This window comes from Nuphar pumila, chromosome 4 (genome assembly GCF_984573655.1).
Source record: "Nuphar pumila chromosome 4, dmNupPumi1.hap1.1, whole genome shotgun sequence".
Taxonomy (NCBI): domain Eukaryota; kingdom Viridiplantae; phylum Streptophyta; class Magnoliopsida; order Nymphaeales; family Nymphaeaceae; genus Nuphar; species Nuphar pumila.
In genome coordinates, this window is record NC_143252.1 from 8,977,385 (window position 1) to 8,989,546 (window position 12,162).

The 12,162-nt window shown below is 39.8% G+C and overlaps 2 protein-coding genes and 1 non-coding gene across 3 annotated transcripts; 1 reads left to right on the forward strand and 2 right to left on the reverse strand.

The window, feature by feature from the left end:
- The first annotated feature begins 1,014 nt into the window (after positions 1-1,014).
- LOC149839286 (Plant invertase/pectin methylesterase inhibitor superfamily protein) lies at positions 1,015-1,747 on the forward strand. The gene has a single exon (XM_090002428.1). The coding sequence runs from the start codon at positions 1,056-1,058 to the stop codon at positions 1,635-1,637; it is 582 nt and encodes a 193-aa protein (XP_089858554.1). The 5' UTR covers positions 1,015-1,055; the 3' UTR covers positions 1,638-1,747.
- Positions 1,748-4,807: 3,060 nt separating this feature from the next.
- Positions 4,808-8,568, reverse strand: LOC149839287 (large ribosomal subunit protein eL22z-like). Its single transcript, XM_090002429.1, has 3 exons — positions 8,471-8,568; positions 6,897-7,159; positions 4,808-5,167 (listed from the first exon to the last, which is right to left on the reverse strand). The coding sequence occupies exons 2-3, from the start codon at positions 7,121-7,123 to the stop codon at positions 5,023-5,025; spliced, it is 372 nt and encodes a 123-aa protein (XP_089858555.1). The 5' UTR covers positions 7,124-7,159; positions 8,471-8,568; the 3' UTR covers positions 4,808-5,022.
- Positions 6,029-6,120, reverse strand: LOC149839288 (small nucleolar RNA snoR69Y). Its single transcript, XR_016431783.1, has one exon. It is a non-coding gene; the product is annotated as a small nucleolar RNA snoR69Y (small nucleolar RNA).
- Positions 8,569-12,162: the final 3,594 nt, after the last annotated feature.

The following is a 12,162-nucleotide window of genomic DNA, read 5'->3' on the forward strand; positions in this document are numbered from 1 at the left end:
ACTGTTAAAACAGCAATTGTTACGGAAGGGGAAGGGGGTAACAAATCTGGATCAATTCTCTAATGCAAGGAGACAAAAGGTGACAGTGACACACATGGGGGCACATAACGGGGTTATCAAATCATAAAAGCATCTTTACTGGCTGTTAATAGTCAAGAGTGAACAATCAACGGATGATATTTGAACACAATTGCCACAAATATTGCCCATATTTTCAAAATAACATGATTTTATTGCAATTCTTTCAAAGTCGGATACATACTAAAAAATGTGATATTTCCACACACACACACACACACATATATATATATATATATATATATATATATATTCATCATGTTCATGATCTATGGCAGTCTCACAAGAGACAAACAATACGGCCCTAGGTGATGATATTTGTCTGTGGAATTTGGTTCAGAATGAATCAAACGCTGTTGAATTTCATTACATGAAATCCACACATTTTGTGCTTTTCAGTATTGGGAACATACGCCCACATATGAAATTTTAGTGCAAAGACCAATGCTCCAATTGCAGTACAATAAATTTGTAATTCACTAGTTATTCCCAATGTTCACCAAATCTGAAAATACCTAGGGTTTATTTGAATGCAATTCCATTCCTGCTGTCCCGCATGCATATTCAAAGAAGACCAAAACCAGGAATTGGACTCGAACACCATCCTTGGAAAAATTTATCAACCAAACACCTTGTTAAGCTTCATTGGGATTTCCAGATGGACGGCTGTCAGGTGGGTACTGCATTAATGATAGAAATATTATGGCAGGTCCCACACACACGCTTCCCTTCTCCTTTTTACAGTTTCACGAGATAGACAATTCACGAGCAGAACATTGCATGAATACCTAAAAGGCCTAATCCCAACATGACATATACTGTTGTTCTATTATCTCCCCATCTACCACTCTTTATTGCATTCACGTTTTCCCAAACCTCCCCGTCCATGATAAAGCGTATAGTGCGTGCTCTTTCCTTAGACCTTGCTCTGGCCTTCCACTAAATGTTCTGGTTGGTTTTTCTCACTTTTACTCACAATGTCATTCACATCCACCACTGTGGTGATCTTTCTTTCTCTGCTGTCCTTGGGGTGTTTGGCAATGGAAGATGGAAATGATTACCTTAGAAATGCTTGTAACGTGACACAATACCCTGACTTGTGCTTCATCACACTGTCTTCTTGCCCGAGCACTGTGAAGCGTAGCCCAAGCGGGCTCGCGCGTGCTGCGATCTCCGTTACTCTGGCAGAAACCAAGAATGTTTCTCAGTACATACTGAGCCTGAGACAACTGGGACTCAGGGGAAGAGCAAGACTGGCTCTGACAGATTGCGTTGAATTGTTTGGGGATGCTCTGGATAACCTTCACAAGGCCTTGTTCGAGATACGGAAGCTGGAGAACAGCAGGTTTAGGTTGCAGGTGAGCAACATGCAGACATGGGTGAGTGCTGCACTCACCAGTGGGGACACATGCTTGGATGGCTTCAGTGGTTACAATGGGATAGTACTACTGGAGGGACTCAACTGCACGGTTGGAAACGTTGGAAGGATTACAAGCAACACTCTTGCTCTTATTAATGCACTGGCCTCATCAGGTGGGGAAGGCTTTGTTGACCCTTAAGTGGCCTTTCCTCCAACTGCAACCACAGTCTCTCTCTCTCTCTCTCTCTCTCTCTCTCTCTCTCTCTCTCTCTCTCTCTCTATATATATATATATATATATATATATATATATATATATATATATATATATATATATATATATATATTCAATTTTGTCATTCGGTTTTTTCTCAGGATCTTTAGAAGTGTATTTGTCTATCGGATCTATATTAGACCAGCACTTGGAATTAGGGTTTTTCACAGTTTATTTCCTCTATAAATAGTGATTAGTAGAGACCTTTGAGAGAGCTTTTGAGGGTTTATTATTATGTTTCTTTGTTTCCTGTTATTTTGGTGTTTTGCTAGTTAATTATATTATTTTCTGAGTTGATCCATAGTTCTCTAAACTCTTCTGCCCTTTGGTGTTAGATCTGCGATCTCGGGACAACCTTTTATGTCCCTTGCATTATTGCGTGCGTGTGCTTGAAGAATAATAATAGAGGCGGTTTATATTCAAAAAAACAAAACAGAAACTGTTGCTATGGCACATCCATTGCAATAACAAATGCATGAGAGTGCTTTTTCGACATAGGCTGGACGCAGAAAGGACTTGACTCACACGTGCGCACACACACACGCATGGGATCCAATCACCCTAACTTTCACACTCTAATGTTATACCCACCTTGGGATTGCATGGTTGAAAGCAGGTCTGATCAAATCTGACCGGGTAAATGTGAACTACATGGTCCATTTAGCGAAGATCAAAGTTTTGAAAGGCCAGAATCTGATCTATGTGCAGGATTTTGCGACTGTTCTAAAACTAGTGCCTGTAAAAACCAAAAGTTTATTATTTAAAACCATATTTTCACTGAAAACACACAATCTAAGTGTGTATTTGACTCCATTGAATCCATCTGCGGGGTAAGATTTAATCCCACACTACCAATACTATATTTAACTAATCAGATGTTAGCTAAACATATTTGAATTCTGATTCGGATGGTGAAAAGCTCATACCAGAATTATTTTTTTACATGTAACTGGGTTCGGTAGAAAAAATTCAAAACCATATATGCATACAATTATAATAGGATATGGTTTTGGCTTTACCAAATGCAAGTATGTGGAATCCGATAGCCGATAAATTCCTATTCATTGACATCCGTAATGCAATCCCAGGGTGGGTATGACGATAGGGTATGATATCACTTGCACATGTTCCAGGTTCTGCTATGTGCTCAATTGGACCTTAAGAAACTTTGCAAAAAAACAAAGAGAAAGGATTTCTATAGAGAGTTGGATCTTAATCAGAAGTCAACATGCATGCAGACCACTCAATTTGTGAACAAATTCAAACACAAGCACCATAAGATCACAGTGTTCCCTCTTTCATATGTAAGCACGTAAAATGTCCATTGTAAATGTAAGGGGTGTTTGCATACGTCCGCAGGACCCCCAGAATGTGGGTCCCACTTGCGTCTGCTCACCCACACAAAATCAGTGTCCTGGTGAGTGCGTCCAGAAGTGCAGACACAAAATCAGTATCCCTCACTGTGCCCTCCCCCCTCCCAACAGGACAACTGCAGTCGCGTGAAAAAAAATGAAGGCGCGTGGACAGGGCAAGGCTTGTCCTTTCTGTGGATGGTACATGACATGACATGCTGTTCTGTCCACGTATATCCATGAATCAGACAGACAACAGGACAGCATGTACTGTACTGTCCACAGATAGGAGAGGACATGCTGTCCTGTCCATGCACATCTGTGAATCAAGCAGTACCTATAATGGACAACATGAGCCATGGACACAACCCATCATCAAGCAACGGGTATCACTTAAGGACTTATGTCACAGGGACACCATTTTTGTGGTGTGTCCCTAGTAGGGGTGTCAACAGGTCAGGTCTACCCAGACCAAACCCTATAGGGTCCTGGTATGGTGACAAATAAGAAGACCCGATTAAGATTCCGGTCAGGACCCAAAGGTCCGATTAATACATGGACCTGGATATAGCTTGTGAAATTTTATACCAGACCCGGGCCCGACCCGAGTTTTGATTAAGACCCGCAAATTTTCAATGTGAAAATGATAAAAAAATATTATTTTACCGGGTTTGATCTGGGTCTGATTCATGTAGTTCTTATCAGATCCAGGTATGGTTTCTCTTACAGTAAACCCGACCCGATACCATACCCAAAAAACTGGTCCAAGTCTGATTTCAGCTGGGTCAGAACCAAACCTGACCCGTTGCACGCTTGAACACGTCAGCACAGACACCGATGCATGGCAAATATTTTAATACTATTTAATGTTTTTAGTTTTATTTCAATACAAATAACATTTTAATATTAAAATACAAAAAATTCTTTTTTATTGATTATGCCCTATGTTTAAAAACAAAATTGAACTTTCAAGTCGAGTCCATACATCCTCGTGAAGCCCCCATTTCTTACCAAGTTTTCTTTTTTCGTTTATTAGATGGAGAAACTGCATCCAGGATCGGTCTTAGTCTATTGTACCTATAGTTGTCGGTATAAAACTCCATGAAGGAGAACCCCCCACCCATAGATGGAGGCACCCAACTTCGCCTTTTAAAATGGAGTGACTACTAAGACTGGTAACGCAAAGATCAAGGGCAAGTTCGGGCCTGGCTTGTTTAACAATGGACCAAGCTTGTGACTTGGCTCGTGCTCATGATTAGCTGAGCCGAGATCAAGCTGGCTCGTGTATAAATTTCATGCTATTTATACATGAAAATATATATATATATATATATATATATATATATATATATTAAACTTAAGAATCCATATTTTGCATGTATATTTTCCATACATACTCTTTATAATGTATACTAGTTCACCCAACACCCAGTGTTCAAGGTTGACTCATTTAAGCTAAATGAGCTGGTTGCTGGCTCAGAAACACTAGCTATGAGTCAATCACCAACGATAACCTGACAAGTCAAACTGAGTGCAATTACAAGCTGTCCGGTTCATTTATCAGTCCTAGAGCCAGCCCAAATAGAGAGTCGAACTTAGGGTAAGGGGTACTCCCAATCCACAAGGCCGAGGACGTGCGCAATCCAAAGAGGATTCGTCCAGGTTTTCTGTTAAGTCCATCTCAAAGGAACAACCCATTCGAATCATCAAAGCAGTGGTTAAACACACCTTTAACATAGTCAGTGGGAGAATAACCATGAGGTCACTTTGCATTTGCTGAATTGAATTGAGGCTACCAATTAAAAATGGTGCCCACAAAGGATTGAAATGCCATCATATCCAAAACTTCAATCGCAGTGTCTTTCACACAATATCTAATGGCGATAACAACAGGAAATTATAAATACCAAAAGTTAAAAAGAGGTTTGGAGAAATGTGAAGAATTCTAAGTGCCGCTCATCAATCTTCCTCCTCAGCCTCGTTCTCTGCAATGTTGAAGTACCTCAGCTCATACACACTCCGGTCTTTGTTAGATGCGATCACACGCAACCAGTCTCTTACATTGTGCTTCTTCAAGTACTTCTTTGTTAAATATTTCAGATACCTGCATACAACCATTAGGAAATTATTAAGATATTCGTTTATATTCTAGCTAAATTAGCAAAAAAGAAACACAGTTAAAAAATACAACAATTCTTCCTCAAACAGCTTCTGTCCTAAATTTTTCAAAGGAATAAATCCAAATGACATTAGTGGCATTTCAAGTGTTAGCTTTGTACAGTAATATAATAATCCCATTATATATATATAGGAAAGGGGGTCCGGTCAACTAAAGAAAGCTCCAAAATCTACAAGGGATGATAATGGACGGCATTCCTTCCCTAAGGATAGAGTTTTTCATCGATCGGACTTTACATAGTAAATTTTTATCATTCATTTGGCGAGAGAAATGTTTTGGATTATGAATTTTCGATGTTTAGATGCGGTTTTTGAAAGCATTAAAAATCAACGGCCCACAATAACTATGTATTGTACAGTTTTGAGCACATTGTGAGCCAGTGATTTTTCATGTTTGGAAAAACATGCCTGTATGTTGTAAAGTCTTCATGTAAAGCACACTTACCAAATAAATTATAAAGAACAAACATGAAGTATGATCGATGAGATGCTCAAGCATTGAATTGGACCTTCCTTTGGTTGGTCTGTCCCACTTCCCTATGTATATATGGGCACTTCAATGGTGACACACTTGATTTACACTTGAAAATATCGCTGACATCTGTGACTCTGATAGAGAGAGAAAGAGTTGCACATTGGAAGCAAGAGGTCCCATGAATGAAGAAAACATACAATACCAAGAGAAGGCTTACGATAGTTCAAAGGGTGCCAGGAACAAGAACCTAAGCACATTACTTTTGGTAAATACATACAATACCAAGAGAAAAAATAGAAAGAAAATAAAAAATACGGTGCTCAGATTGTATAATCAAATCTCATCCCATACCTTATATAAAGGCATCATAGTGAGCTGGGATTAACAGAATCATCCTTGCAGTCAAGCAAAAACAAGAGGGGGCAGGGGAATATTTTACATCCACAAGGTAATGATGGGATAGAAAGGAAGTTCTTTATTATCAAATAAAAGACATTTTTAACAGTCATGAAGAATAGAATAAAATAGTAAAATGCAAAACAATGGTATACAAATTTGTACATATATAATTATATATATTTTTCAGAGAAAACCTCACGAAATACAGAATCAAGGCATCTGAAACAAAGAAACCAACTAACAAACTGAATTAAGGAATCACAGCTCAGATCATGTTAGTGTCATATCCCAGACCTTTCAGAGGTCTCATAATGAGCTGGGAATAACAAAATCATCGTTGCCGCCAACCAAACATGGAGAGAGGGGAGAGTTTCATTAAAAGAAAACAATATAAGAGAAACACTAAATACGTAAATAAAAACAGGTAACAATAGTAAGACAAGGGATGAAAAAGCTTGCACTCGATACCATCAAGAAATAAATCCAAGAAACAATAAAAAGGAAAACATCTTATAAAATGAATGCAGCAGAAGAATTTTCCATAAGCAGATAAGAGATGCTGAAAAAAATCTCCAATTCAAAATACAGGGTGGGCAAAGTCCAGTTTGCATGATCAAGGGTTATGACCTTAAAATAAGCAGTGGTTAACACTAACAGGATCATCATAACAGCCAAACAGGAGGTACAGAAGTCGTGTTTCATAAATAAAGAAGATAAGATGAAGGGAAGTTTCTCATCAAAATGAAAGTTCGGCCAACCACATACAAAAACTTATGTATACCTTTTCGAAAATGCACTCTCAGAGGTGACACTGATCTTGTTCTTTTCACGAGTAATTGTGATGGTATCCCCAAGAACACCAGTTTTGCCTCCAACCTTGATCCTGTCCTGTAGAAACTTCTCAAATGATGTTATGTCCATGATTTTGTCTTCTACAGGTTTTGCACAATCAATAGTGAAGGTGGATGCCTTCTTCTTGCCCTTGGGGGCGGCACCGCCTCGACTCATCTTGACTTCCCTGCCTATTGCAGAACTTGATCTTCACTGCAAGCCAAATACCCAGTGCACATTCGATCTCAACCATATTCACATATGAGAAAGAACATTATTTTCTTTTGTTCTCAACAAGGACAAAATTATTCTAGTCTGTATTTAGATTAGCTGGTGTTTGGAATCTACTAATCTAGAACCAGATTTCAAACCCAGCTTACAAATCTGGTTCTTGGATTGGCTCAGCATCTGGAGATTCAAGAAATACTGAAACTGCCCAAATTCCAGGTTCTAAACTGCAGCACTAATAGATCATAGTATAAAAGCCTGATCTTTGTGGATAAGTGCTGGCGGTCTAAGCTAAAACCAAGTTTAGGAATTCAGTGACCTAGAAAATCCAACTACAGAGCAATTAAGAGTCAAGGTATCCAAAGTACATACACGCCCCTGTTACTTTTAGGCACATGAATTGACTTTTCGCTACAATTTATAGAAAACAAGAACCAGGATCGCTCTGAAACTTGTATCGGAGAACTTCACAGGGGTTTTCATCTTGAATAAAACATCAAAAAGCAGTTATTCAAGCAAACCCTTATTACTATCAGACACGTGCATGATTTTTTGACACAATTCATAAAAAAGTAAGCACCTCAGATGCTTTGTTACTACTTTTATTTGAGACCTCCACAGGGTATTTTCATTTTGGGCAAAACATCAAGATGCTCTGAACATGTTTGATGAATGTGAATAATAGCAACCATTAAAATTCGGAGATTAGTGCCAAAGAAAAGCCATGTTCCACAAAAAAAGCCAAGAATTCGCCATCAACACAATTGCAAACTCGTAACAGACGCACACTATATCATTAATCTACCATTAAAACTCAAGATTAAAACAAAAACATATGACCCACGACAGAACATTCAACGTGATACTCAAATAGAAAATATCATAACAAGAAGTAAATCTTAATTACGCAAGGGGAGATTCGTACATAGATAAACACTTATATCACCGCTAAAACTGCAAGATACCGACGAAATATAGATGAAAATGAGAAGCAAGAGAATGAAACGGACCACCCACGATTAACAAAAACCTTAGTTTCTGATCCTCATCTACTTGAGGTCGCCCAAACAAAAAAAAAACACCTCGATTTCATTCAAATCTGGTCGAAATTTGTGGTAAAAACATCCTAGCGTCTGATTCAAATCCAATGAAACGAAAAAAGAATGGATGGATTGACACACGGTTCCCAAAACCAAAAGATTACTCGCAAGAAATCGACAGATTCGCATAGTCGCATCCAGAAATCAAACATCAAAAACAGAGAAGACGAAGACAGATTTCAGAGGTTTTACTTACGATTGTGAATCGCTCGGAGAGAGCAGAAGAGGGGAAGGGTGAAAGAAAAAGATATTGAGTTAGGGTTAGGGTTTAACATCCCTATGGGGAACCCAAAAATGACATCGGAATGCTCAAATATAACGTACACGCCACGATTAAACGGTTCGGGCTAGGCATGTCAACGGATTATTCGATACCCGACACGTATCCGAATCCAATTGGTACGCTATTAGACTTCGCATCCCAATCCGAATCGTCCGACTAAGATCCGGATTCAGTTTTAGCTGATCGCATCTGACTCTGAATCCAATTAGGTCAGACTTGGTATTGCCGGATCCAAACCATTCAATTCCAAGTTCAGGCTCCCATCCCACGTATAGGGATGGCAGTGGACCGGGGTGGAGGCGGGGGACACGGTCTTCACCACCGCCCCGTCTCAAAATTCTGCTCTCTATCCTCGCCTTCATCCCTGCACGGGTTTTGATTTTAACCTTCATCCCTTCCTCCATCCCCGTTTCATGTCCTTTATCTCCGGTCCAAATGGGACAAGGTCGGGTGGGGCACTATTTCTCACCGATCCACTGCCATCCCTAAAGGTATTTTAGTTATTTTATTAATGGATCGAGGGTCGAGCGGGGCAGGGAAAACCATAAGTCCATCCCCGCACGAGTTTTGATTTTAACCTTCATTCATGTTTCATGTCCTCCATCCCCTGTCCAAACGGGGAGAGGCGGGGCGGGGCTCCATTTTTCCTCCGTCCACTGCCATTCCTACCCATGTAATCAGAGAATTGGATGGTGAAATCTTTTACAAAATCCGGATTTGGTTTGCTATTTAATCTCATCGGGTATGAACTACATGCAAATGGAGTTGGATCTAGGCTCGTATTTTGAGTCAAATTTTTTATCAGAAGTAAAATCCTAAAACTAAAACCGATCTGATTAATTAATTGGATTTAAAACTCTTTATTGAAATGACCCAACAGATCCAGGTAAGTTAATACCTAACCAAGGCCCGGATCTGAACTGCCTAAACGGTTTGGGCTCCAGTCAGACATAATTGGATTCAAAACCTGGTAGAGCAAGCTTTTACAAAATCCAGATCCGATTTGCAATTTATCCTGATTGGACATGACTCGACAAGCAAACAGAATTGGATCTTCACTCGTATTTGGAGTCATGTTTTGATTCTGATATAAAAAACATAAAACTGAATTTGACCCGATTAACTAATGGGATTTAAAACGCTTTCGCCAGTCGGCCAAGAGCGCTAGGTTTGTTGGATATCTAACCCAAACCCATCCCATTTGCATCCCTACTCTTAGGATTAAAATTAAATTGTCCAAGAGAACCTAGATCCATGCCTTACCCAGCTCATCTCGGGTTTGATCGATTTGACGGCTTTGTGGTAGGGATGCAAACAAGTCGGGTTTTGGATCCCAAAATATATTGAGTAGGGTCGATTCGGGTCCGAACAGCCAAAATTTGCAAAAATGGCTTTCCCAACCAAACCAGTTTGCAACCCTAATTTGGGGTCAACTCTCTCTCTCATTTTTATTTACAAGGCCCAATATTGGGGAAGGGATAGGGGTGTCAACGGGTCAGGTTTACTATGACCCAACCTGGACCAAACCCTATAGGGTCCAGGTATGGTGACAAATAAGAAGACCCCGATTAAAAACCGGGTCCGAACCTGAAGGTCCAATGAATACATGGACCCGAGTATAGTTTGTGAAATTTTATACCAGACCTGAGTTCTGATTAAGACCCTCAAATTTTCAATGTAAAAATGAAAAAAAATATTATTCTACCAAGTCTGGTTCATGTAGTTCTTATTGGGTCAGGGTATGTTTTTACTTATAGCAAACCCGATTAGACCCAAGTCCAGACCCGATACCATATCTAAAAATCTGATCCAAGTCTGATTCCACCTGAGTTGGAATCAAACCCCACCCGTAGACACCCCTAGGCAGGGAACCAAGATGAGTTGCTTGTTGTTCTACTTGGTAAAGAGTTCATTCGAACTAGTAATTAACCCCAACAAGTTGAACACAAACATGTATTTGCTCGACTTATATTTGTCTATTGACCCATTTCATCGTCAAGGGTTAGACACTGGTTCGTCTAAATGAGTTTGGATCTGGATCTCGCACTAAATTAGATCATTTATGCCATGTAAACTTGATTAACATAGTTTCAGGTTCACACCCTGCCCAAGTGATAAACACAACTCGTTTAAAGCATTCATCTCTTTGGAGTGACTATTCCTCAAGGAACTGCGTCTCAACTGTTTGGACTAAATCTGATTTATAAACACCCAAACTAATTGTGGGTCCACTTAAACACTAAACCCTCCAGACTGAAATTGGTTAGTTTATTGGACTTGTCATTATGTGTTTTTCAGTCCTAAGCACCAATCCGAGTTCAATGACCCACTAATTTTAGATCTATGAGAGAGAGAGAGGTGTTTAGTAAGGAGTACACATAGGGGTGTCAATGGGTCAGGTTTACCCGAACCCGACCCGTAACAAACCCTATAGGGTCCAGGTATAGTGATAAATAAGAAGACCCGATTAAGACTGGGGTCCAGACCCGAAGGTCTGATTATTACATGTTGCCAGGTATAGTTTGTGATATTTTATACCAGACCCGTGTCCGACCCGAGTTTCGATTAAGACACACAAATTTTCAATGTAAAAATGATAAAAAAATATTATTTTACTGGATAGGGCCTGGGTCTGGTTCATGTAGTTCTTATCAGGTCCGGGTATGGTTTCTCTTATGGTGAATCCGATTAAACCCGAGTCCGGACCTGATATCATATCCAAAAATCAGGGCCAGGTCTGGTTTTACCCTGGCCAAAACCAAACCCGACCCATTGACACCCCTAAGTACACATTAGAAATGAGTTATAGGGGCCATGGGGGTGTAAATTTACAAACTCAAATACTTAAGGGTGGACATCCGGCCAGCCCGATTAGAGACCGACAGGCCTAACCCATATTCAGCCCCGAAACTGGCCCATCTCATTTGTATCAGGCTCAGTTTGGGCTGGGTCCTTTTGGCCTGAGCCCGACCTAGTTAACAGGTCAGGCTTATCGGGCCATGTGCAAAATTGCACATGGACCTGGCCAAAATCTGGCCCGATTATGTAAAGGAGCCGGCCCCAACCCGAGTTTAATCGATCCAGAACTGCAAAATGCAGCCCGAGCCCGACCCGATATAGCCAGGTACCCGGTAGCTCCCGCCGGGCCCGATGACCACCTGTAATGAAAAATGTTGGCTACACTTATGTGTTTCATTCCTTTATTGAAAATCATAAAAAGGAGGCCATTTTGACCAATGACTTCATGAAGGTGTTCTGCAGTTAAATAATAAGAATAGGCTCTTGAATCAATTTTTTCTGACTTAAAACTATGATTTCAGATTTGGATGTAAGGCATTGTAAACCATTAAATTTGGTGGTCATTACAAAATCTGCTTATACAAAATAATTGGACGATCTAAAACATAATTTTAACTAAACAAATCATATAGATCATATCTCTAAGGTAGGTCTATCAACGGGTCGGGTCAAGACTGGGTCAGGGTGTAAGACCCACAAAATTTTGAGAATTTGTTAGGTAAATAAATTAGTGTAAATCCAAAATTTTGAATTAACCTATTCAAGCTATTATAGTCATCAATTCAAACAAAGTAAAGGTTTTTTAA